The sequence below is a fragment of the Phoenix dactylifera genome, chromosome 11, assembly GCF_051530095.1.
Source record: "Phoenix dactylifera cultivar Ajwa chromosome 11, Ajwa_hap1_PhDact_Kaust_v1.1, whole genome shotgun sequence".
Classification (NCBI taxonomy): domain Eukaryota; kingdom Viridiplantae; phylum Streptophyta; class Magnoliopsida; order Arecales; family Arecaceae; genus Phoenix; species Phoenix dactylifera.
This window is the reverse complement of record NC_143200.1, coordinates 25,440,270-25,467,674: the sequence shown is the minus strand read 5'-3', so window position 1 is coordinate 25,467,674 and position 27,405 is coordinate 25,440,270. Positions and strand designations below refer to the sequence as shown.

The 27,405-nt window shown below is 40.6% G+C and overlaps 2 protein-coding genes and 1 long non-coding RNA gene across 32 annotated transcripts in view; 2 read left to right on the top strand and 1 right to left on the bottom strand.

The window, feature by feature from the left end:
- The first annotated feature begins 1,429 nt into the window (after window positions 1-1,429).
- Window positions 1,430-14,752, top strand: LOC120111307 (glucan endo-1,3-beta-glucosidase 6-like). The gene is made up of 2 exons (XM_039128027.3): window positions 1,430-1,915; window positions 13,469-14,752. The coding sequence occupies exons 1-2, from the start codon at window positions 1,587-1,589 to the stop codon at window positions 14,589-14,591; spliced, it is 1,452 nt and encodes a 483-aa protein (XP_038983955.1). The 5' UTR covers window positions 1,430-1,586; the 3' UTR covers window positions 14,592-14,752.
- LOC148700728 (uncharacterized) lies at window positions 1,922-10,602 on the top strand. 3 transcript variants are annotated; one of them, XR_015971427.2, is made up of 3 exons: window positions 1,922-2,596; window positions 4,020-4,071; window positions 5,029-10,602. It is a non-coding gene; the product is annotated as an uncharacterized LOC148700728 (long non-coding RNA). The 3 variants fall into 3 exon arrangements; XR_016397820.1 differs by having other exon boundaries at window positions 1,922-4,071; window positions 5,029-8,103; window positions 9,352-10,602; XR_016397819.1 differs by having other exon boundaries at window positions 1,922-4,071; window positions 5,029-9,403; window positions 10,329-10,602.
- Window positions 13,199-27,405, bottom strand: part of LOC103721183 (uncharacterized) — a 63,381-nt gene continuing 49,174 nt past the window's right edge. For 9 of the 28 annotated variants that reach the window (XM_088707438.1, XM_088707440.1, XM_088707437.1 and 6 more), the window contains 8 exons: window positions 26,691-27,233; window positions 24,594-24,656; window positions 23,098-23,137; window positions 22,519-22,583; window positions 21,202-21,318; window positions 19,677-19,805; window positions 19,330-19,396; window positions 16,365-17,014 (listed from right to left, as the gene is read on the bottom strand). In XM_088707438.1, the coding sequence (XP_088563564.1) occupies window positions 19,334-19,396; window positions 19,677-19,805; window positions 21,202-21,318; window positions 22,519-22,583; window positions 23,098-23,137; window positions 24,594-24,656; window positions 26,691-27,233 (1,020 nt within the window). In that variant the 3' untranslated portion in view covers window positions 16,365-17,014; window positions 19,330-19,333. Of the gene's footprint in view, window positions 14,691-15,315; window positions 15,783-16,364; window positions 17,015-19,329; window positions 19,397-19,471; window positions 19,564-19,676; window positions 19,806-21,201; window positions 21,319-22,518; window positions 22,584-23,097; window positions 23,138-24,074; window positions 26,546-26,690; window positions 27,234-27,405 lie in introns of those variants that run through there. The other 19 variants (XM_088707444.2, XM_088707443.1, XM_039128035.2 and 16 more) reach the window with 10 other exon arrangements.

Here is a 27,405-nt window from a genome sequence, read left to right as displayed (position 1 = left end):
TTTTCTAGAAAAGTGGATGGTCAACCAAACATAAGCACTTTGGAAATTTGTCACTTTCCCATAGTTAACCAAACATGCCAAAAGTACTTTCCTAGGTATCCTCTTCCTAGGAATCTGATTTCCAGAAATCATATTTCTAAGAGAAAAAATACTTTCCGCGAACCAAACGAGCCCAAAGGTGCCGCAATCAGCTGCCGACATCAAGTTTCGCTGCACCATTACGCGTGACGGATAACGCGGACACGTCAACGGACCCGACAAATGTTCACGACACATCACGTGCTCGCCGACCGCGCCGTTCGACTGGGAGGCCGAACGCTTTTGCCGCCACCTCACCGACTCCGTAACGCGGCCGTTATCCTGGCTGGCCCAAACTCTAGAGGCTTCGCCGCGGGCGACAGAATGAGAAGGATGAGCACCCGAAAAGAGACCGACAAAGACACCAGCAAAGCCATACGCAGTGATAGGCCGGTGCTCCTTTGCGGATTGGCTCCATCCATTGGCACCTCCTCAGGCTTAAAGCCCATCTCTCATGCTCATTAAAAACCTTGGCCGTCTCTGCCTCTCTTCTAGTGGAAATCCAGCAAAAGCTATAAAATAGATTCTCTCGTTTAGTTGGTTGGTTGCTTAATCACATAAACACTTACTATCTTCCTTTCATCCCTTTCCCCGGCGCATTTCTTTCTTTTTCCATAGCCTTTTTACACTTTGTTCTGGGCTCTAGAAAGTCACTACAGTATCTCTCGCTCTTCTTTACTCTTCTTCTTTTTTTTTTTTTTAACGGCGGCTCATATCCTACGGATACTGCCAACAAAATTCATGATTATAGTTTCTTCCATACCACCTAAATCGGATGGGGTTTTGCGTCTGCAATGTTAAATATTTCATCCCGTCATGATTATATATTTTAAGTTTATTGTGCGGAACACATGAGCCTTGGTGCCTTATTAATAGAACAACACATCAGCCTTGTTGCCTTATTAATAGAAGGCCACGGAGTCCGGGATATGTACGTCTTTTTAAATATTTCATGCCGTCATGATTATATAATTTAAGTTTCTTGTGTGGAACACATCAGCCTTGTTGCCTTACTAATGGAAAGCCACGAGCGGTCAACATAGCAATGCAGGCCTTATCCAAAAATAACTAGTTAAAAAATATTACTTAATTTTTTAAATTATATATATATATATTTTTTAAATTTATTTAATAAATAATTAATATAAAATTAGACATACGTAGGCATGTATTGTTATCTATTTAAATTTAATCAATCCATCTTAATAAATTTTATGTTATAATTTAAAAAATAACATTTAATTTTTTATTATAAATATATAAAATTTATTCAGCGAACGGTCGAGATGGTGCAAAACAAACGACTGCGTACGGGTCCTTGTGGCCATATGCACGCTTGGGGAGCTTCGTGTCGTTATCGTGGTGTCCATTCTGCCGAGTTCCGCTGGAGTTGCGAAGGCTGCAAGGAATTCCACTACGAACCCCTGCTCTCTCAGCTTGTTCTCTAATTTCCACTTGTTTGGAAAGATTTTGGGGAGGTTGGGAGTAGAATTCTGGTGGTGGCGGGGATGATGGGGTGGCCGTGTGGGTGTCTGAAGCTGGTTTCTTGGCTCTGTTTGGTGGGTTTTGTGAGTGGGATTGGAGCGAACTGGGGGACGCAGGCGAGCCACCCCCTGCCGCCGGGCACGGTGGTTCAGATGCTCCGGGACAACGGGTTTCAGAAGGTGAAGTTGTTTGATCCAGAGGATGGTACCATGAGTGCCCTCAGCAACACTGGGATCCAGGTGATGGTCGGAATTCCAAACGAGATGCTGGCCGACCTGGGGAGTACGAAGGCGGCCGAGAATTGGGTGTCCAAGAATGTCTCCAGTTATATCAAGGATGGAGTGGATATCAGGTTGTCTTTCTGTCCTCTCAATGCTTTTTTGAGCTTGTCTAATTCGTTCCTTTTGTTTTACGAGCGTCTAATTCGGTATAACTCTACTTGGGACACTTGAATGGCAAATATCAATTCAAATACATAGACAGGAAGCTCGGCAGAAGCTTAATAGGATAGGATAGTTAGCTGAACTATAAATGTAATGTCCGGGCCCAATACAGACCGGGCCCAATACTGTAGGGCCCAGTTTGAGGGTATTGGGCCAGGGTGAAGGGTTAGCAGGCCCAGAAAGAATAGGAATGCCATCTTCCCCGATGGCTGAAAAGACAGGACCACCAGATGGCCAAAGAAGAGACCCCCACAAGCATGCACAACCAGAGCCCGCCACCTCCTTCTCCTCCTCGGCAGCTGAACCCTGAGCTGGCCTGAAGGGAGGGGCAGGTGGTGGCTCCCGAAGCCCTGAGCAAGGAGAGGATGCCACCTCTCCTGGTGGGGTCAAATCACAAGCTTAGTTTTTATAGACCTAAGCCCTGCTAACCCTAATCTTGGATATACCCTCCTAAGCCTCTAACCCTCTGATATTCTGAACCAGAGAGCTAGATCCCGGAGCTGGAGGTGGAAGGTGCCCCGCAGCCCCAGGAGAGGAAGGAGGGACTGTGAACCGAGGTGATACCCCACCACTTCAACCGACCACAAAAGGTAAGGCTCTGTAAATAGGTCTCTGGGCAAGGACAGGGTGGAGGTACCCCTCTGTGGGGTATTCTCCCCTCTGTTTCACTGATGGAACAGAGGGGAGGAGACCGGCACAGTGAGGAGGAGACCGGCACGGGAGAGAGAGACAGGTGGAGGACTGCAGGCCGGACCTACAGGCCGCGGGCCGGCCTGAGAACGGCCCGAACCCGAGCCCAACGCCACCCGGGCCGAGCCCAACCGGACTCGGCCTGCGGGTGACCGACCCCGGCTAGGGCCACCCTCGGGCAGAGGGGCAGCCAAGGGGGTCGCCGGGTCTGGCCGTACCGGCGACCGGCGCGGCCCCGAGGCCGCCAGCCTCCGCCCCCGCCCCTCCGCCGGCGAAGGGGTGGCGGTGCAACACCCAAGAAGGAACCCACAAAAAAAAAAGGGGGAAAAAGGGAGCCGGGCGGCCCTGGCTCGGTCCCTCCCGAGTTCACCCTCCTCTCTTCGCGGTGGAAGGAAGAGAGGAGTCGGGAAGGTTCTGGAGAAGAGAAGAAAATGAAAAGAAGAGAGAGAGAAAGAAAAAGAAAAAGAAAAAGAAAAGAAAAAAAAGGGGGAAAAAGGGAGGGGATGAATACTCACCGCGGACCACGGCCTTGCCTCGCCGTGGTCGGAGCCGGTGAGGACCCCCGGAGGAGATCTGGCCTCGATCCCCCTCTCGGCTTTTCCCCTCTTCTCCGGCGTCACCTCAGAGAAGGGGAAAAAGGGGACCGGCCTTCCGCCGCCGCTGCCTCGAGAAGGGAGCACCGCTCCGGCCGGCGGATCGGAGGGCACTTCATCTCCCCAGCCGCCTGCGAAAGAGAGGGAGGAGCCGGGAGGCGGAAGGGAACCGGAGGAAGGGGGAGAGGGAGAGGCACGAGCGAAGAGGCCGAAGCCTCTGGAAGCCCCCAGAAGCCCCCAGAAGGAGCCCTTACGGGCTGCCTAACGGGTCGGATCCAAGTTCGGGTCCGAAACCCGTTAGGCCCAAATAGCCTGAATTGGTTTGGGTAAATCCAATAAAGGGTTGATCCAAGCCCAATCGAATGAAATGGGTCAAATTAAGCCTAAATAGCGTTGGGCCTGAACCTGACCGGGCCTGAACGAACCCAATTAAGCAAATTGGGCTAAATCTGGACCCAATTAAGCTCAATTGAGCTAGGGTCTGAACCCTATTCATGTCATGTTGATCCCAGCAGGCCCAATTAATCATAAATCAGGCCCAAACCCTCTTATTAAAAGCCCAAATTAAACCATGTGGACCCAAATCGACTTTAATTGAACCCTAAAGGCTTCAAATTAGGTGAATTAAGTTAGGCTAAAATCCTTGGTTAAGATCAAAGCAAGTTCATGGTAAAATAAACGAAATTCTATAATAGATAGAGGTTAACGTGATTCTCATAATGTGGTTTAGGAATCAAAGATCTGTCATCGGGCTGACTTAAGGAATTGGATAACAAATTATTGTAAGTAACCTGTTCTAATCCTACGTTGGATCATGTCATTAATATTTTGTCTAAGTGTTATTCAAGTACATACTTCATGAATGTTATGTTATGAAAAGTAAGTAATCTGTCTTAATCCTATCGTAGATCTTGTATCACGTTTTATAAGATTGACCAGTGTTTTTATATACAATTTGAATTGTATGCATGATTAATGAAGAATGTAAGTAACCTGTCCTAATCCTGTTATGGATCATGTTATGTCATTAATGTTTCCTAAGCATTTATTTATGTATTTATGTTTCATGCATGATATGTTACAACGCATAAGCAACTTGCATGATCCCAGAAGCTATAGCTATGTATGCGACATGATGATACTGATATTTTAATCAGGCATGTAAGTTTGTAAAGCCTTAGCTAGCCCAGAGGCACTATAATGGGCTCAAAGATGCTATTGAGAATGACTGAGCCGCCAGTGGCTGAATAGTAACTGAGCTGCCCCGCCAGTGGCTGAATAGTAACTGAGCTGCCCCGCCAGTGGCTGAATAGTAACTGAGCCTGCCCCGCCAGTGGCTGAATTGGAATTGGGCCTGCCCCGCCAGTGGCTGAATAGTAACTGAGCTTGCCCCGCCAGTGGCTGAATAGTAACTGAGCCTGCCCCGCCAGTGGCTGAATAGTAACTGAGCTGGCCCCGCCAGTGGTCGAGTCTGACTTCGCAGTAGCATCCGAGAGAATGGACCACGGCATGCCGGGGCACGGTTTCATATGCATATATTATGAAAATTTTGTGATTTGCACTACTGCTTTGTTTAAATCGCATACTTATTGTGCCATGATGATTATTAGATGAATATGCATGTCAACTTATCAAACCCTGATTTACATGTTTAGCCTACTAGTTGATCCGGTAGGATTATGCAGGATTACTTACTGAGCCGTGTAGCTCACATCTGGTTATGTTTCGTTTTCTTTCAGATCCTCATCAGTGATCGCCACCAGATATGTTTTTATTTTGTTACAGAGCTTCGTATTTTTGGACAAGCTTATATATACTTTTGTACATTTGAATAGCATAGAAGTTCTGTATTTTTGGTTTCAAACTTGAAGGTTGTACTGCAAAACTTTTTAATTTATATATAAGAATGAATCCTTTTGGCTACCTGCTACCCCTGTATGAGGCTGCGTGCTACTGTGGGCGATAGTCGGCAATAGCACGGCCGTGTCACGGATCCGGATCCGGGGCGTGACATCTAGTGGTATCAGAGCCTTAGGTTAAACAATAGAATAACCATAAATGCCTAAGGAAAGGGGTAGTTAAGAATGTCACCGTCATAGAAAATGTTATAATATGCTAGTTTATCATAACCCCACTTTAAAAAAAAAAATTGTTGACTGCTAGGCGATCATTAGGAAGATATGGACGACGACCGGAGACCACCCTCCCCGGAGCCCAGCGAGCGGTCAGCTTCCCCGGATACTCCACGGTCTGCAGCGGGTCAGGCAGGCCTAGCCGGGGTATATCAGCTTATGGCACAAGTGCTGCAATAGCAACAGATGATGCAGCTGGCCGCTATGCCACCGGCAGGCACCTGCTATGAGAGGTTTCGCCGACTAAACCCTCCGACCTTTGAGGGTGGGCCTGACCCTATGGCAGCAGAAGCATGGATCCGGGAAATAGAGAAGATGTTCCGAGCTCTTCTTTTTCCCGATGAGGTGAAGGTCCGGATGGCGACCTCTATGTTGAAGGGGAATGCCGAGTTCTGGTGGACGGCCATGGAGACAGCCTATGCTGTCGACGAACTTACATGGAGGGACTTCAAGAGGTTGTTTTACAACCAATATTTTCCGGATTCAGTCAACCAGTCTAAGCAGAATGAATTCTTGGCGCTGACCCAGACCGACCGGATGTCTGTTCTGGAGTATGCCAATAAATTCAACGAGCTGGGATGATTTTGCCCCCAGTTCATGGAGGAGGAGAGAAGTAAGGTGAACCGGTTTGAACAGGGATTGAGGTACGGGATTCGATCCCGAATATCCTCCCATCTGTTCTCAAGCTACAAGGATGTACTGGACCGAGCCTTAAAGGTTGAGGCTGACCTGATACGGTCCGGGAGGGAGAGAGAAGACATGAAGAGGACCCGATCATCGGGAGCTCAGAGTAGTGGATCCGGGGGCAGCAAGGGGTCGGAGCCCAAGAAGAAACAGAACAGAAGCTGCCCCACCTGCGGTAGGAACCATGGCGGACCCTGCTTAATGAAGACCGGAGCTTGTTTCTCTTGCGGGCAGACAGGACACATCGCCCGCGACTGCCCGAGTCGAAGGAAGGACGAGCCCAGACACACTGCACCAGAGGACCAGAGATCGAGGGGTAACCCTCGAGTTTTCGCACTGACTCGACAGGATGCCAGTGCTAGCGATCAGGTGGTGACAGGTACACTTCTGGTCAACTCGATTCCTGCCCTCATTCTATTTGATTTTGGTTCTACGCATTCTTTCGTGTCAGTTAGCTTTTCCAGACAATTACATAGCACATCTGAGAAATTAGTGGAACCATGGCATGTTGCTACACCCCCTCAGAAAACCGCAATTGTTGACACTAAACATAGAGATTGCATAATTCAGATAGAAAAAAAAAGAGTTAGAGACAAATCTTTTACAACTTGACATGCAAGACTTTGATATTATCTTGGGCATGGACTAGGGTGGTATTTCGGATACCTGGGGAGCAAGAATTTTTCTTTCAGGGCGACATACCCCTTCAGGGTGCTCCCACATTGCACTTCATTTCCGCTTTGAAAGCTGGAAAGGCTCTGAAAAAGGGGTGTATGGCCTATCTGGCCTGTGTAAAGAATGCTCAGAAAGAGATCAAACTGGAAGATATTTCAGTAGTTAGAGAATATCCGGATGTTTTTCCGGAGGAATTACCGGGATTACCCCCAGACCGAGAGATCGAATTTGATATCGACCTCGCACCAGGAGAGGGGCCAGTCTCCAAGGCTCCTGATTAAGCAAAGGCTTCAGGCTGCCCAGAATAGACAGAAAAGATGGACTGACAGAGGAAGAAGGGCCTTGGAATTTTTGGAGGGGAACTTTGTCTTCCTGAAAATTTCTCCATCGAAGGGCATTACCCGATTCGGAAGACACGGCAAGCTAAGTCCTCGCTACATCGGCCCATTCGAGGTTCTTGCCAGGATAGGCAAGGTTGCCTACAAATTGGCCCTACCCCCGGAGCTATCAGGTGTACACAACGTCTTCCACATCTCCTTGTTACGGAGGTAGGTTCCGGATCCCAGCCATGTGGTGCCACATGAGCCTCTGCAATTAAATGAAGATTTAACCTATGAGGAGGCTCCCCTGCGCATCATAGACAGAAAAGAGCAAATCCTCCGAAGGCGCACCATTCCCTATGTTAAAGTCCAGTGGACCAACCACACTGAAAGGGAAGCTACCTGGGAATTGGAGGAGGAGATGCGACAACGCTACCCTCAGCTCTTCGAGGACCGAGGTATGTTCAATTTCGAGGACGAAATTTATTTAAGGGGGGAAGGATGTAATGTCCGGGCCCAATACAGACCGGGCCCAATACTGTAGGGCCCAGTTTGAGGGTATTGGGCCAGGGTGAAGGGTTAGCAGGCCCAGAAAGAATAGGAATGCCATCTTCCCCGATGGCTGAAAAGACAGGACCACCAGATGGCCAAAGAAGAGACCCCCACAAGCATGCACAACCAGAGCCCGCCACCTCCTTCTCCTCCTCGGCAGCTGAACCCTGAGCTGGCCTGAAGGGAGGGGCAGGTGGTGGCTCCCGAAGCCCTGAGCAAGGAGAGGATGCCACCTCTCCTGGTGGGGTCAAATCACAAGCTTAGTTTTTATAGACCTAAGCCCTGCTAACCCTAATCTTGGATATACCCTCCTAAGCCTCTAACCCTCTGATATTCTGAACCAGAGAGCTAGATCCCGGAGCTGGAGGTGGAAGGTGCCCCGCAGCCCCAGGAGAGGAAGGAGGGACTGTGAACCGAGGTGATACCCCACCACTTCAACCGACCACAAAAGGTAAGGCTCTGTAAATAGGTCTCTGGGCAAGGACAGGGTGGAGGTACCCCTCTGTGGGGTATTCTCCCCTCTGTTTCACTGATGGAACAGAGGGGAGGAGACCGGCACAGTGAGGAGGAGACCGGCACGGGAGAGAGAGACAGATGGAGGACTGCAGGCCGGACCTACAGGCCGCGGGCCGGCCTGAGAACGGCCCGAACCCGAGCCCAACGCCACCCGGGCCGAGCCCAACCGGACTCGGCCTGCGGGTGACCGACCCCGGCTAGGGCCACCCTCGGGCAGAGGGGCAGCCAAGGGGGTCGCCGGGTCTGGCCGTACCGGCGACCGGCGCGGCCCCGAGGCCGCCAGCCTCCGCCCCCGCCCCTCCGCCGGCGAAGGGGTGGCGGTGCAACACCCAAGAAGGAACCCACAAAAAAAAAAAGGGGAAAAAGGGAGGGGATGAATACTCACCGCGGACCACGGCCTTGCCTCGCCGTGGTCGGAGCCGGTGAGGACCCCCGGAGGAGATCTGGCCTCGATCCCCCTCTCGGCTTTTCCCCTCTTCTCCGGCGTCACCTCAGAAAAGGGGAAAAAGGGGACCGGCCTTCCGCCGCCGCTGCCTCGAGAAGGGAGCACCGCTCCGGCCGGCGGATCGGAGGGCACTTCATCTCCCCAGCCGCCTGCGAAAGAGAGGGAGGAGCCGGGAGGCGGAAGGGAACCGGAGGAAGGGGGAGAGGGAGAGGCACGAGCGAAGAGGCCGAAGCCTCTGGAAGCCCCCAGAAGGAGCCCTTACGGGCTGCCTAACGGGTCGGATCCAAGTTCGGGTCCGAAACCCGTTAGGCCCAAATAGCCTGAATTGGTTTGGGTAAATCCAATAAAGGGTTGATCCAAGCCCAATCGAATGAAATGGGTCAAATTAAGCCTAAATAGCGTTGGGCCTGAACCTGACCGGGCCTGAACGAACCCAATTAAGCAAATTGGGCTAAATCTGGACCCAATTAAGCTCAATTGAGCTAGGGTCTGAACCCTATTCATGTCATGTTGATCCCAGCAGGCCCAATTAATCATAAATCAGGCCCAAACCCTCTTATTAAAAGCCCAAATTAAACCATGTGGACCCAAATCGACTTTAATTGAACCCTAAAGGCTTCAAATTAGGTGAATTAAGTTAGGCTAAAATCCTTGGTTAAGATCAAAGCAAGTTCATGGTAAAATAAACGAAATTCTATAATAGATAGAGGTTAACGTGATTCTCATAATGTGGTTTAGGAATCAAAGATCTGTCATCGGGCTGACTTAAGGAATTGGATAACAAATTATTGTAAGTAACCTGTTCTAATCCTACGTTGGATCATGTCATTAATATTTTGTCTAAGTGTTATTCAAGTACATACTTCATGAATGTTATGTTATGAAAAGTAAGTAATCTGTCTTAATCCTATCATAGATCTTGTATCACGTTTTATAAGATTGACCAGTGTTTTTATATACAATTTGAATTGTATGCATGATTAATGAAGAATGTAAGTAACCTGTCCTAATCCTGTTATGGATCATGTTATGTCATTAATGTTTCCTAAGCATTTATTTATGTATTTATGTTTCATGCATGATATGTTACAACGCATAAGCAACTTGCATGATCCCAGAAGCTATAGCTATGTATGCGACATGATGATACTGATATTTTAATCAGGCATGTAAGTTTGTAAAGCCTTAGCTAGCCCAGAGGCACTATAATGGGCTCAAAGATGCTATTGAGAATGACTGAGCCGCCAGTGGCTGAATAGTAACTGAGCTGCCCCGCCAGTGGCTGAATAGTAACTGAGCTGCCCCGCCAGTGGCTGAATAGTAACTGAGCCTGCCCCGCCAGTGGCTGAATTGGAATTGGGCCTGCCCCGCCAGTGGCTGAATAGTAACTGAGCCTGCCCCGCCAGTGGCTGAATAGTAACTGAGCTGGCCCCGCCAGTGGTCGAGTCTGACTTCGCAGTAGCATCCGAGAGAATGGACCACGGCATGCCGGGGCACGGTTTCATATGCATATATTATGAAAATTTTGTGATTTGCACTACTGCTTTGTTTAAATCGCATACTTATTGTGCCATGATGATTATTAGATGAATATGCATGTCAACTTATCAAACCCTGATTTACATGTTTAGCCTACTAGTTGATCCGGTAGGATTATGCAGGATTACTTACTGAGCCGTGTAGCTTACATCTGGTTATGTTTCGTTTTCTTTCAGATCCTCATCAGTGATCGCCACCAGATATGTTTTTATTTTGTTACAGAGCTTCGTATTTTTGGACAAGCTTATATATACTTTTGTACATTTGAATAGCATAGAAGTTCTGTATTTTTGGTTTCAAACTTGAAGGTTGTACTGCAAAACTTTTTAATTTATATATAAGAATGAATCCTTTTGGCTACCTGCTACCCCTGTATGAGGCTGCGTGCTACTGTGGGCGATAGTCGGCAATAGCACGGCCGTGTCACGGATCCGGATCCGGGGCGTGACAATAAAGATCATCATCTAACTATTTTGGCTTATTATGATTGAAAAGGCAATAATTTTCCATGATTCTCTCATGGCTTCGTTTTAGCCATACTTGTTCCATTTCTTTTCAGTTTGTATGCATCTTTGGATAAGTTCTTGGTGGCTATTTGATATTATGAATGGCAGATGGATGCAGGAAACTGTGAAGCCTTGTCTCTTTAGTACTCAAAATCTTTTGTGTGTGTGTGTGTGTGATGAATCAAATCATTGAGTTATAGGATTTTTGAGCTAAATGCTGTTGATTCTGGAGTTGCTTTTCCCCATTTCTCAAAATTCAATTCATCACTAGCTCAGCAGTTGCTTTCAGCTCCTCTAGAAAAGGAAACAAGATATGTTTGTAAAGGATGTTCTGTTCTTTATCTGGCAGTAATGCAATGACTGTTGCATCGAAATAAATAAGCAAATAGATAAACAAATAAAGACAAAAAATTTAGGCATTGAACAGAGTAAATCTGCCTCGCTTTTACTATGCATTTGTATAAAGGGAAGGGACGCAGAAACTGTTGTCGATCATGGAAATGTTTCTTTAAAATAATATCAACTTTAACAATAAGCATACACCCCTTTGCAATTTCCAGGTCATGTTAAAAACATTGTCCAACCGGTGATTCATTTTTCAGTTTAATTTGTATGCACATCTTCCTTATGTCTACATGCAGTATCTGATAGTATACATGTCTGTCTCTTCATGGTTTCTTCTTTGTAATGAGGAATGTACCAGAGACATAATAAGCCCATCATAGGCATCATTGTTCTTGTGTCTAAATTTGATCTATTTATTGTCTTTAAGCAAGGCAAGTTCTTGTAACCCAAATAAAAAAAAAAGCTAGCAGAGTTGTTTTCCCTTGTTTTGCATGATGTTTTTATTAAATGGAACTTATCTTAGATCAAATTTGTTCCAAAAAAAATGCAAAGCAGTGTTATGCTAGAGATGGCAGTGATTCTAGGAGACAAAAACATCGTTCAAAAAATTTTCAATTAGGACATATAATACTAGTGAATGATGTTTACTCAACAAAATTAGTAATATGTGCACTATTTTAGATTTCTGTTTTTAAATCTCTGTACTTTTTTTTAAAAAAAAATCAACTTGTTTAAGCTAGCCTGGTTCATGCTGTGCGTTTTTTCACCCTAACTTCGCATAAATATAGCAGTAAAGTCCTTCAGTTTATGGTTATTGAAATCAGGTTTAAGTTTTTCCAATATGATGTGCAAGTTAATTTTAGGAGGTTTTAATATCACGAATTTGCTGAGAATGAATCTAGATAGAAATACCTTAGCTCGTGTATTTTTGCCATATCTTCATAACATATAATGTGACATTGAGATTCCTGTTCGCATGTCTCTTTAAGCAAACATTTATAATGGAACACACTGATAGCATTGGAGCACGTTCCTACTTAATCTGTTCTACTCTAATTTGAATGACTCGATTGTTTTCTGCAAACATTTGAATACTCATCGAGTCCTCAAGGCATAATATAATCTATTGTCCCAAAACTGCAGTTTTCGTTGTAAATTGTTCACTATCTCTTCATTTTGCCATTCTTTGACAATTATTCTGGCAACAACCGATCTACACAAGGACTGAGGAAATCAGTGCCTCCGAGGCTCCAACAATTAAGGACATTGTTGGAACTATGAGATACAATAGTGGTAACCATCAGTCTCGTAACCTGAATATGGCTAGCCTTGAATATATATATTCTTTGTCCAACACCATTTAGTTTTAAAGCATTTTGTATTTTGTAATTTTAATACCAATAATTGACTTCATCAAGGATTCTAAATGATAAAGGTGCACATGAGTTTCAGTTGTGTGGATAGGTAAATCAATTTCTTAATTTTGAGATACCAAGCTAACATTTTGTTTAATTCATTTACCCTTTGATATATGTCTCTTTAAAAAGATCTAGAGTGAGATGCATAAAAGCGTCTATCAATAGAACCAGCATAATCCTAGAAAAGCATCATATAGACAAGGTTTTACATGGACCCGGATGGTCTCAACCTTGGGTAACTACATGATTTCAAGGATGAGGCAAGTGAATTGCCAGGCTTGTGTAGTTTTGAATTTATTCATATATTTCCAGGGACTCGTTGCTTAACTGATTGCTGGCCAGGAGTGGTGCTCGTTCTCTGGACCTATTGAATTCTGCAAGATTGGCTGTTTCTTATTTATTTTTCTTTCGCTGTTTTATCAGCAGACCTATTGTCAAAACCAAAAGATAATAAAGCAGAACATATATACCTTCTGCACCCTAGTTATTTTGATGACTTTTTGCCGGCAGCACCTTCGCTAAGACTAGAAAACATTGCTCGGTGTAATTGTTGTCACTTGTCTCTAATTGGGATTCAAGGTTAGAGTTTTTCTGTGACCTTTCATACTGCTGGAATTTCTATTTGTACCATGTAATTCCCTTCTCCATTCATTTTGTATTCTTGGTAACTTTCCTCAAGGCTTTTGTAACTTGATATTTGCTTTGGGAGAGAAATAGAAAAAAAAAAAAAGAAATCTCTTTTCATCAGTGTATACATATAAACAAAAACCTAGAACCTTACCTGCAGGAAAGAGAATTCTTATATAGCTATATATTCACTCAAACCATTTGAAATGTTGATATTAAATACATGAATAACTAACCTGCATGTAATGGACTAATCCAACATTACTCATCTTCTATTCAAGTAACATGACTTGCAATGTCCAGAACAGTTTTCGTGCTTTTAGCCTTCGGTTCACGGGTAATGGACTAATATTCACTTGTAGCTATCGTACGATCGCATTGCTTCTCTCACTCCAAGTATCATTGTTTCTCTGTGAATAGGTATGTTGCTGTTGGAAATGAGCCATTCTTGCAGACTTATAATGGGAGTTTTCTCCATACTACCTTTCCAGCCCTCCAAAACATCCAAGGTGCTGTCACACAAGCTGGGCTGAGCAGCCAGGTCAAAGTCACGGTGCCCCTTAATGCTGATGTCTATGAATCATCAACTGGCAAACCTTCTGATGGGAATTTCCGCTCGGACATCCTTGACCTCATGGTTTCTATCGTCAAATACCTCAGTGATAATGCTGCTCCCCTCACTGTCAACATTTACCCCTTCATCAGTCTCTACAATGATCCCAACTTTCCTATAGACTTTGCCTTCTTTGATGGAACACCTGCATCCCCCGTGGTCGATGGTTCGATCACATACACTAATGTATTCGATGCAAACCATGACACTCTCTTATGGGCCCTGCAGAAGAATGGCTTTGGAAATCTTGCTGTCATTGTTGGTGAGATTGGTTGGCCAACTGATGGGAATATGTATGCAAATATTCAGTATGCTCAACGATTTAATCAGGGTTTCATGAAGCGCATCGCATCGGGGCAGGGCACACCAATGAGACAAGGACCTATCGATGCATATATGTTTAGTTTCATAGATGAAGATCAAAAGAGCATCCTGCCAGGGAATTTTGAGAGGCATTGGGGCATCTTTTACTACGACGGGCAGCCGAAATACCAGCTTAATATCCAGACATCTAAATCTGGAACATTAGTTGGAGCTAAGAATGTCAAGTATTTGGACAAGAAGTGGTGTGTGTTCAAGCCTTCAGTCAACCTTGATGATTCTAGAGTTGCACCGGCTGCGAGCTATGCTTGTGGGAAAGCTGACTGCACAAGCCTTGGGTATAACACATCATGTGGCGATCTTGATGCAAGAGGGAATATTTCCTATGCATTCAACAGCTACTACCAGATGAATGATCAGGATGACAGGGCCTGCGACTTCCAAGGCATAGCTACTACCACTGATAGAGATCCATCTACTTCCAAATGTAAGTTTGAGATCATGATTGAGCCTAATTCTGCAGCATCCTGGAGATTAGCCGCAGTCAGGGGACAGGGATATGGTTTGGTGTTCTTTGCGCTTCTTCCGTTCCTGTTGGTATTACTGTGATCATATCTCGACATTTCTATACTATATTTATTATATTGCTCCATTGTTTTGTATCCATGTTTCCAAAGTTTTTATCTCCTCCACCAACTGCCGGTGAACCTGGTTATTTTCATCAAAAGAAGGAGAAAAATTCAGCATCTATGCCTTGCTATTTTAGTTAATCAGATTCGGAGTTTATATCCATTGGAGAGGCCTAGTTAGTGCTGCTGATTCAAGCTAATAACCCTTATTGCTTCATATGAGAACTAACATGGAAGATGAGTGCACAGAGAATAGTAAATGAAATAGTATATTGGATTAATCACTATCTTTTTTTTCTTAAAAAAAAGGAAAAAAAAAAGATGGTTATTTATAAGAAAGATCCTACCTTGCAATATTAGAATCGCTACATTGGAGAAGCAATGTGTAATCATATTATGCACTCCAAAGTCATCATCTCCTCTGAAGAACTCCTATGACAGAATACCCATAAAAGTATTCTTGTGTAAGTGGGAAGTTTTTTTGAGCAGTGCGAATTAATTATTATTTTTATTATTTTGAATCCAATGTGCATCACGGCACATAATTACTACTTTTCTTCACCAAATATATGTTTCATGGTGAATGAACCAATTAAAAATCCAGCACTGATAAAACAACGCAGCAAGCATGCAGTTGGCACTCTTTTTCAGATAGGATTAAAATTTTTTTAAGGTGAACTAAATTCTTGCAGGTGACCGGTAGATAGTCAGAATAATATAATCTTTTCTATTTCTTCAACCAACGCCAAATTTTTTTGAAAAGTTCCATTGCCTGGACTCCAACCCGGATCTCTCAGATGAGATCTGATGAGGATTTTACGATTTAAACAAATTTAATCATATAAAGCACCACTCAGGACTTCAGTGCGAGTTTGTATGTCTTATGAATTATGATTGCCTATAAAGTATGAAGCACTTCCATATCCATCCAATAATGTCATAATTTTACGAACTATATGCGAAAAATCCTGCTCCATTGCTCGCGTTTGTTTTTTCCAAAACAAATAGTTGGCCATTTGATTTGGGTATCTACAGCCATGCTCATACCAAATCGAAGTGTAACAGCTTTTGTAACTCTTGCTTTGTTTCGGTAATTGAAGATTGAGCTGCAGTTTTAACCAATAGTTATTGTGATAATACAATTGATTCACGGTGGTTACACTGCGCCTCCCTGCACATAAAGTTGCACACTATTAACATTATCTACTCGTCTAGTTTCCGAGAAGAGGATGGGAGAAAATATAGGCAACAAAAATATAAAAAAATATCTTATAAGAGAGAGAAATAAAAATAAAATTTTTATATTTTATGAAAAAAATTATGTAAGACTCGGAAAAATCTAATTCTCACGGGCTAAAAATTAGAATTTTTTTTTTTCAAAAGAGCACTTAAGTTTTTTGACAAAATGAGGTAAAATATTTTTTTCAATCAAGGGTATAACAAATATTTTACATATTTTTTTTAGAGAAGAAGATGCTCAACCAAATATAAGCCACTTTGAAATGTGTCACTTTCGCATTTCTCATGGTGAACTAAACATGTGGCATTATATATTCAGGTATCAACTTTTCAGGAAAAAAAATAAGTGAGAAAATTTTTTCCAACAAATCAAACAAGTCCTATGATAATTATATACCGAGATGTTGCATATTGATTCACTTTCTTCAGCTTTTTAGTTGTCTGTCCTGAAGTAGGTTGTCATGGTTACCGACACCAAGGCTCTCAGAAATGGCATCAGCAAAGGCATGAACACTGTATTTAACTTCTCACAACCTTTTTATTTAGTGGATATGTAGCTTTCAATACATTATATCAGAAATATCATGATATGTGGACAAACTGATAGAAGATACGGTTACTTTTAATCATGATGCATGAATATTCAGAAAAAGAATATTGAGAGAACAAGCAACGTCAGGCACGGGAAATAGAAGCAGCTAGTGCACCATGATACTTAACTGGCACCAGAACCATGAATCCATAATCTTCCTTCTGGGCCAATAAAACATCTTCCCAGATATATTCTTGCATCCAAGCCCCTCCATCTTGAGGCAGGTCGGTGTCAAAAGATACTTGAGGTGCTGATGCTAACCATAACTGCAATGCCCCCTGTGAAGAGCTAGAGACAGGTACGGTTGCTAGCATCATCATAAATAGCAGCAGCAACAGCAGATGTGCTCTCATGGCTAAAACTTTTCAACTTTAACTCACACCACCTGACTGCCCCTCTTAAGCACTCATCCAGCTTTATTTAGAATCCTGACATATCACTAAATCATTCTTCTATAAATAATGTCTGGACTGAGAACCATGATCTTGACCCATCTAATGCTAGACAGAAGTATTTCACCAAAGATGGATGTTTCCTTCAAGCTCTTCCTTCCCTCACACCAGGAGCATGACCTGTATTCAACAGAACCACTATTTTAGCACGTTCTTGTAATCAGGCACACTTTTTACATTCACATTCTTTATTCTTTAAACTGGTAATGAAGGAAGAGAATGTATGACATTCAAAATGCCACTAAGTGCGACAAGATGATGGAATAAATAACGGAGGATGAAAGGTTATGAAAGAAAATAGTTTGTATCACTAAGCTGAAAAATAAAGCATAATCATACATAGAATTCAATATTTATGAGAGAGCTTAATTCCGAGTTTAAAATTTGGTACTCACAAGGACAAAAGTTTCAAATAGGTGATGATGGACAGACAGCAAGGTAATTCCAAACATATATGGATGGCAAAGTGACCCTGTAGCTTCAGCAGCAGATAAGAAAACAATATAATATTGGTATTATCTTTTAGATACCACAATGGGACATCAGAGCGTAAATGATTGCTAGCTGGAACACAGCTTAGTTTCTTGAATTTTGGACTCCCGAAGACAATTTAATATGGTTGAATCCCAATTTATTATGCTAAGAAATATCGGATATATAACGATCATCCTGTAAGTTCACCAAGCAAAATGATACATTTTAGGTATCACTTGAACTCTTCCAAAGAAATACCACCATGGAATTCTAAACAATTGCTTGCAATCCACAAAGCAATCAAAGATAATAGGAAGACACCATCATCATGTTAAGATGCGTAAACAGTGAAAGGAGAGACACTAGACAGTTTCTCAACAGCCATGAGGCCATAACAGAAGCTAAATGTCAAGGCATTCTATAATAAGATATCTTGGACTGCATTATCATCCATGCAGTTTCGCATATAGAAGCTGGTGGTTCTAATGTGACTAATGTCATTTTTTTTACCTTTTGACAGTATGGAACTATTATGTAGGCAATATAATTATAAAACCTGAGCCTCTGGTAAATGCACTTTAATATGCTCCACCATTAAATGCATCATCTTCATCCGTAGAAAAAAATGGAAACATGCAGATATACTCCAAGCAATGCTTTTAGCAGGCATCCAACAGCATTTTCTGTGAGACTAACAAATAAGCAATACAATGAATATTCGTATTCCATCTAGAAAAGTTTGCTCTTAGGGTGGAAGTCCAGCGGATGCTTGTTGGTAGTTCAACTACAAGTTTAGAGTGTTTCACCAACTGCCCCAAACTCCGTGGCCATTTTGGCTTCTTTTGCACCTTGGGCATGTTAAAAGCATCAATCTATAAATTTACTATACAGTTGGTTAGATCTTGCATGCTGCACTTGTACCGTTGCTATTACAGCTATAAATGAATCGATATTCCTGATTAGCAGACATCAATATGCAGCAACACATATCATAGAGATATTGGATGTCCCATGTGAAGGGTTAGAACAGGGAAATCAAAGTAATATCTGATAGAACCTCGAGTTTTTTTTAAGTAATTTTTTTTGGATGAATCTGTGTATCGGTTAATTGTCGCATTTAGATAAGCAGCCGTAGAACTTGTTGAAGATTGGACAACATAAAAAGCAATGGCAGGTTATACACTACAACCTAGACATTTTCCTTGTTATCACGTGGAATCATCTTTTCATAGTTTCTTATTATATGACCATACAGGAAACTCATCATATTAGTTGGATGAGTTTTACATATGCACCATACAGTTCAGGGTCCTATTTTTAGCGTGTATCATTTATAAACATACGTTTGGCCTAAAATCCTACTAGCACATTGCATTTTATCCAGCATTTGCTCCAAAGTTGATGGCATGTTAGGACAAATACATGAGCAAACATGAAATGATAAGTAACTCCAACGATGCAAAGAGAAATCACCAGAAAGTGCTAGCAAATTGGATAATTATTAAAGATAGCTATGCCACCAGAAACAGAACCAGCTACAACCCTGAAGAGAGTGTATAGAGGAAAATATTTTCTCAACATATCCCAGTTATGGAAAAATCATACCCATATAACTCAAAAAACAGTTTTTATTGGATGAAGCTGATTTGAAGGAAATTGTGTTTCCCAGCAGCATCAGGAAATATTTGTATTTAGAACATTGCTTGTTTCTTTGCTCTTTATCAGGAAAGAAAACAATTGGAAATCATAATATCAAAGTATGAAACTGTAGAAACAAACGGACATGCAATCTATGGTTTAGCACATAAACAGGGACCAAAATGTTAGGGAACAGAATTGCTAGTATCTTCCATTAAAGCAGATCAAATCACATGATTTCATTGCCATATGTATTCTTAATATCGTTAATTGTAATTTACAAACAGAGAAAAGGTAAGGATGTAAAAATAAGATTGGCATACCTATTTATTTCATTAAGTGTGCTGATCCTTTAAACTTCTGAAGGAATACCTTTGATTTTATATCAGCCTACACAAAGAATTTGCCTGAGGTTAAAATAAAGCTCAATCTTTTTCACAATTATCGGGAAAAAGCTTATTGCACCAGATCTTGCAGTTAGGATTTGCAGTGCTTGCGGACAAATTACAAGGCCCTCCTACAGTTTGCTACTATCACTACATAGGCATGCATTTGTCCTACATTGTACACCCAAATCACAAAGTTTAGCTTTTTACTGGCAGCATTTTGAAGAATATGCTGAGAGAAGCCATATGGACACAAATTTTCAGAAAAAGAAAGCAAAACATACCTGCCGGATTGGCTCGGGAACACGAAATTTGCAAGACAATTTCACAATCCTGATGGCAGAGTTAAGGGATATCCGATGGCCGGTTGATATATAAATGGGTTTTGATGAACTAGGACTGGATCGCATTGCCTGAAAAGGACATTAGTTCAGGTGAGGGAAGACAAAAATTCAGCATAGGTATAAGCCCCAATAATCACAAGATAAAAATATATGTAGTATATGATGGAGTAATCACAGCTTAAGCATCATACTGGTTGGATCTCAACAGTGAATGCTATATTTTACCTAATACACTGATGTAATAAATCTTACTACCAATATTATCCTACGGTTGGCTTTTCTGACTTGTCGTGCATGGTTTAAGCTTCAAAAGTTTGAGACTGCTGACAGGTGTTGTATAACTGCTTGATACGTAACAAGTCGATCTATGAATTTTTTTTATCCATATGTGGATATTTTTTGATATTAAATGTTCTAGGAAATACATGCAATATTCGATATTTTTAGGTGAGGTGATGATACAGAAATGCCTAGAACAAATAAATTTAATTTAGGAAACAACAGCTCTAAGAGCCTTCTATTTTCATGCAAGGTTTGAGAACTTAGTTTTGGTTTCAGTTGGGTTTGTGGAGTTCTGTTTCAGTAGTTTTGGCGATTTTGGAAGTTCGTACCAACTATCAATGCTTTCGGTCAAAAAGTTCAAGAAAAAATCAAATAAGGGAAAGTAAGCCCCAAAAAATCATTGCACAACATTTTAAAGAAATTTGTTTGTTATATGGGCTCTTTATTTGTGTAGTTTTGACAGTTTTGAGCTGAAGATGACATTATGTAGAAGTGAAATTCATTGAATATGCTACTATTTTGTATCATGGGTGTATTTTATTTACTTATTGACATTATTCAAACATGTTACTTCAGAAGCTTTTTATTCAGTTTTGCATTTTAAAAAATTTCTTCATTTTTAGAAGAATTAACAAGTATATTAAATGTCGGTATTCCTCTCATAGTTTTGAGGCTAAGTGACTATTTAATCAAATGCATGCAATAATATCATTGTCTTTATTGATTTGGCTATGGAAACATCTTGTAGTTACTTGTTCTTTATTCTTATAAAGTACTATACTAGCTAAATAAAGGCCTTTTCAAAAGTATGACTTATCAAGGATTATGTTTAATACTTAATAGCCTATGTACTAAAACAATTTAAAAAATGATCCCACTATAATGTTAAACACTACAAAAGATTTGTAAACCAATCTATGATCATTTCAGTGTGTTTCGGCTGAAACTGGGCCGAGGCTGACCGAAGCCCGAAACTGGGAGTCAATTTTGGTTAGTCTGGGCCGAAATTGAGAGGTTTCGGCTGAAATGATTGGTTTCGATCGAAACTCAAAACCTTGTTTTAATGATGAGTACATAACAGTATAACACAGAAGAGCTGTATAACAGAAATGGAAGGAAAAAGTACTTGAAGATCAAGATAATATCTACACATGCTATACTGACAGATTATAGATGCTCTTACCACTCCCCATATATTCCCCGACTTCCCGATTAATGGGATCAGATCCTTGTCACAGTTTTCTCTTGCTTCTAGACATTGCCTCACACAAGACTGAGTAAGGCCATCCACATGATGCAACTGGCGCACAAAAATGGAAAATATTAAGGATTTATCATAAGGAAAGTCCATTATTGCCAAAAGAAAAATTCCACAACATGCCAAGGGGCTAATGATTCAAATGGAGCAGGTAGGGTCTGGGCCTGGCCAGAGCAAAGCCAGCCTGAATCAGTTTCTGATATAGGAAATGGACCATTACTTGGCCCATATATTCAGTGAATTCAGGATCAGTCTACAATTTATGGGTCAAACTAGACAAATATGTACTATTTTCTTGGGGCAACAGGGGTCAGCCATAGTTTAGCCTATCCAAGCCTGATTTGTTTGAGAATAGATCTACTTCTGGGCACCAAAAGCAACAGGAGATCCAGATTAGTATTTGTCCCCAACTGATCCAGATTGGGTTCAATCCTACCTGACTCACCTGCAGCACTACAAGGGGTGCGGCTGATTATTAGAACAAAGAAAGGCTTGTAACATAATTGATGCTAACTAGACCCATTCACTTTTCAAGAAGATTTTTGAAAAAAAAAATTGCTTATGATATTCTGATATCATCAAATTCTATGATGAAAAAAGAATATTCCTTGCACACGTTTTGTTAGACTCACACTTATTATCAAAAAAAAATGATACTTGAACATAATATGAAAAAACAACTGCAGGGAGAGTTCTTGACTTGTTTTTAAGAAAATCCACCTGCGTAGTTTTCTTTAAAAAACAGAGAGAAAGAACGAAAAGAAAAGTAGTTCTAATATGAGATGCTCTCCCGTGATGAAAACCCCTAAAATGAGAATGTCATTATGCTTGTAACCAAAAGTTCCATCCATTTGTGTTGTCTTTTTTTTTAGCACAGCTATAAGTATCTATGTTTTGTTACATCATAAGCCATGATAATATGGACATACATCCAATAAGCGATTGTATGCATAATGTGTACTCATTAGGAAAGTCTAGCTAATTCATCCCAATAAAAGGTAGCTTTATTATAGATACACTTTATAACTTCAATTTTTTTCTCCCGTACGATAAACTTTCCTTGTTTTATCTTTTAACATTTTTAAGCCCACAGAAAGTCACATTCCTTTACATACTTAAAACTCTTAAACTCTTATTATCACCAAAATAATACATTTAGTGGATAAAAGGTAACATACTTGCTCTATATCATCCATGATCTTACTATGTAAGTATTGTGAATGACAAGTAGGATCTACTTACATTTTTTCCTATCCCAATAGTAGGAAGATTAGCAAGGACACCAAGATGGCAAGCCAAACCAAAACCTGATAGACGCTTTCAAGTTAGCATTTTTCTTTGTGTAAATATGATGCAACAAAGATAATAAAGTCCTAAATTGATTACTGCAAAGGAGAAAAAATAAAAAAGCGAATTCCTAATTGATATGCCCCGATACTGCATTTTTCTAAAGTATTTATTTGTTTTGATCAGCACTTGAAATTCGCCCTGCATCAACATAGGGATAGTCGAGCTCCAAGATATGAACAAGACTAATACTGAAATGCAGTTATCAAATAAGTTTTTCTTTTAAGGGTTAGCAGGAAAAAAAAAAAGGCAAGATGGTTCATACAAGTGCTTCCAAATGCATAGCAATAATCATGTAATGTCGAACATGAGCAAGGCACATCATCATTTGTCATCAGCAAAACATTGTACTATCTTGGATGACCTTTTCTCTAAGTTGCTAAATAGTTTAGCATTACTAGGTGTCGGTGTGCAATGTGATGGTACAACGATGAATCAGAGGACAGTTGGAAAAAAACCATATATAAAACTCACCTCGAGGATGAAGCAACCCATTGCCATCAACCATCAATAACTGTCAACAATGATGCAGATCCAACATTGTTGAGTTAGGCACCTTTTGTGTCAAAACTAAATCTGGCAGTCACTAGCATAAAGAAACCTAAAATTGCAATTATGATCCTAAGATGTGGTAAGTGAGTATACTGTTCCAGAAAGATGAAAATGGATAAAATTTCAGAACGAAATGCCATTAAGTAAAATTTTTCACTAGCTACCTGGTCATGCTTAACAAATGGCAACCAATTTACACGAAAATAAAATCTCTGGATTTTAGTAATTAAATGGTTATAGCTGACTTATGATTAGATGTAAAAAGATATTGTTGCAAACTTGCAACTGTCAAGATGATGGTCCATTAATCCAATAAGAGAACTTCATCCAAACAAGTCTGACTTGCTTATGAAGTAGTTGTCTAATTGGGGCACAAAAGTTTGATATAAAATAGCAGTCCTGTAAAGCCAAACCTTCACAAGCAGTATCTAATGGGTTGGCTGTATAACTGAGTTTCCAAATCAATGTCTAAAGCAGTAAAGCATTACTAAAAACATGATATATTACAGTAACAATATTTTGGTACAGTTGTAACTTAAAACTTCAGTTGAGTCTAAAGTATTAGACCGTACTTATTATTTCTGAATCAGAAATAGTTGTTAAAGAGAGACGAAATTAAGTAGCTGCACATATGAGTGCATGAATATCACATGCTATGTAATAGTTGTATAACAAATATGCATAACCGCATGTATGCATCCACCCCCTTCCAACACATGCAAGCATGAGCCACACCTGCCGACAAGGATACATACGCGCACATATGCGTACATGCATGCATGCAAACAACCAGATCTGCATAAATTCAGTATTTTTTTCCCTTCTAAAGGAGATATCTGTTTCAAACCATTGTCTAGATTGATTTCCTAATGAAATTTGATCTTATATTTTTCCTTATATTTTTATTTTGTATTCATGTATTGAAATTTATAATTATTCATGAATTTGGATCGTCAAAATAAGCAAGAATATTACTTGTATGCAAAATGCCATGCATGGATACTAAAACAAAAATACTAAAACAAGGTATTCATTCCTTATCTCATTCTTGATTATATTGCAATGGAAGGATCTCTTTTTTCATTTTTTGCAAATAACTATTAAATTTTTCATACATAATATGATTAATAGATTCAATGGATTTGGGTAATGATTACTCATTTGATATGTCAATATGTAAGCACCTGCTCCATTGAGTCAATAGAGAGATTCCATCTACCGACACAAGTTAGTCAACTCCATTGAGTCTCTGCACCTGCTCTTTCCTTTTATTCTAGTTTTATAAACCCTTACTTTGTCAAAACAAAGTTTTGGCTCAAGACATCATACATATGTGCATATAAAAAACAGCTAGATAATTAATCCATCCATCACTATTACAGCTGAGGTTAGCAAACCAGAAAAAGTCAGAATTTCACCTGAGGGTAGAAAGGATGAGCATTATGCTTCAGTTTATCCAAGAGTCCTAGAAGAATTGGAGCCTACAATAATATGACAAAGTCATGATATTAATCCCAGCACTAGCCATATAGCTTATATGGATGTCCGATCAAACAAAAACAAATAATGAAACTAGTCACACTTATAAATTAAAAAACTCAGTAAAACATGTCAGGAACCTTCTTTGGCTCACAAGGCTTGATGGATTCTTTTCTAATTTCATTCAGTACGATGTATGCCTTCACTAAGTTCAGGAAAAGTATACAGTTCTCATTCCATATGTTAAAAGAAAATGAACAAGGTATTGCCATATGTCCACCCTTGAGCAACTTGCTGAAGATATAAAAAGAATCAAATTCTCAACAAATATTATACTCCACAATGATTGAAATCACTGATACTTCAAGTAATATTAAAATTGTTAATATTCACTCTCTCTTGTGGTATTGGTAACTTCAATCATTAAAAATTCAGCTTGGAATGTAAAAGTGGGACTCATTAAACACTTGACCTTTTTAAAATTGATAAAATGTTGTTTGGAGATAATGCCTTAAGGGTGTACAACTTGGACAGAATCATAAACACCTCAGCCTAGTAGCGAGTGAGGTTGAGCCCACAACCCAAATGCAGTGGGTTTCTCATTTAGAGCCACCTTATATATAATTTGGCCCATGGCCAAAGCATCCACAACCTCACAGAAAAAAAACACCATCATCTACTTGATCCCCACACACTTGAGCCACTAACCAACCAAAGTAACGAGGCACCACCAATATTAATGCGTGGAGGTATAGCAACTCTAGCAACCATCAATTGGACCAGCCCCTATCGAATCAACAAATTCTGATAAGTGGTAATATGCAGGAAAAGGATCTAGATGCATCATCAACTAATAGAAAACGCAATTGCGGGAAAGAGGTTATGCTTCCATCGGTGGGGAACTGAACACTTGAAGAATAAATGAAAAAACAGCTATATAGAATTGTAACTAAAGAGGTTGCCTATTTAGACAAGTTTCATCCTTGGGTTAAGGATAGATTTATAGATAAGAAAAACATTATGCATCACGCTTTTGATTTAGAGAAGTTTATGATACACATAAAATACATAAATAAATGCATGAGATAGCATATATGAAATAGTTGTGGGCTGACTAATGAGTTTCCATTTGTGATGAACCCCGACCAAGGGTCAAAATCAAGCCATTATTTCTTAGCATTTCATTGGATGACTTGACTGATGGCATTCTAAAGGAAGTCTTTGGAAGATAAGAACCTGGAAAGAACTAAACCGTAATATGTGCAATTCAATATAGTAGGATTGCTAATAAAAGTGAGAAGCATATGATGCTTATGGGACAGGAGTGCCTTGCAATGACAGTTTTTGCTGTCATATCTATAAATAATCATGTCGGCCAATAAATTAAGACATTTAGAACTTGGTAAAGTGGATAACCTGAAGAGGTGCTACTAAGGCATTCTATGATCACCTCATGTCCTTGAGACTGCAGGAGAAAATCTTATATAATAAAATTGATGTGCATGTCAAAATACATAAAGTATTGCAAATTTGCAAGTTCTAAAACAACAAGAGGTGGTAGAGTTGCTTAGACAGGCCATTCATATCATTCTATAACTGGATTTAGGCATGTGCATCACGTTGATCTATGTGCAATAGAAACTACATCACAAAACATTATTGATCCAAGAACAAGCAACATAATTTTCCAGGCGATTTATACATCGTCAATACTTTTCCTACAGAACAGAGGAAAATCTGGTTACATTGATCGTTAATGCATAAGTATGAATTTTTGAGAATGACGATGGGAGTGTTGCTTCATGAAAATTCTAAATCCATGAGGATCTGAACTTGGAGCTTCTCTCCAATGAGGAGAGGTGTGCCGGCCATCCAACCCAAGTCTTGTCGGCTATTCATAAGCATGATGAAAAAAAATAAAAAAGACTTGTTATGATAAAAATTGGTCATTTTGGGAGCAACACATAATTGAATATAATAAATAAAGCTACCTTGAAAAAAAGAAATACTTTAAGAAAGAAACTTTAAACTCATACCTCTCTAAAAGCAAGAAAACCAGGAACATAAGGAATTTGCAGTTTGGTAACATCAAACTCTTCATGGACGACATTCAAAGTATCAGCATCCAGAATTACGAGAGCAGCACATGCTGTAGAAGGGTCCTCTTTTAAGAAGCTGATATCAACCCCACCAATATACTTTAGCTTCTCAGTTTTAAAACCTTCTAGTGAACTTGAGTCATGTGATGGTATTATCCATGTGAAATCATCTTCAACAATCAGTTTTCCCTTGAGCAGATCCTGTGCTCTGCATGCCAAGTAACTTGTCAACAAAACAAGAATAAATACAAGCAAGCTCTGCAGATCCTTGCTGCAACAAAAGCACCACCCATTCATTAACAGAGTTAAGTTAGGAATTAAAGGCAAAGGTATACTCAATCCAATCCTGTCGGCACAACGAGAAGGTGCTTCCATTTTCTCGAATGGAAGGATCATCCATTTGTGTATCCCAAGATTCTTCAGATATACTGATATAGCATGTTGATCAATTAGTTTGGCTGTATCACTGCATGGTGTTGCCTGCAAGGACAGGTTGAAATGTAATAGACTGCTATATCAAGATCTCATCGAGATCAACTAGCATTACTGAACAAATGCACATATTCTCCTGAGAGTTCTGAGTTTATCTTCTATCTTGTAATGAGATTACAACTAGATCTCAAATTTCTAAATAAATAAATAACAACAGCAA

Excerpts from the sequence above, each read along its gene's own strand:
- LOC120111307 (XM_039128027.3), top strand. The coding sequence starts at position 1,587 with ATGATGGGGTGGCCGTGTGGGTGTCTGAAGCTGGTTTCTTGGCTCTGT. Across the intron at positions 1,916-13,468 it reads AAGGATGGAGTGGATATCAG|GTATGTTGCTGTTGGAAATG; the intron begins GTTGTCTTTCTG and ends CTCTGTGAATAG.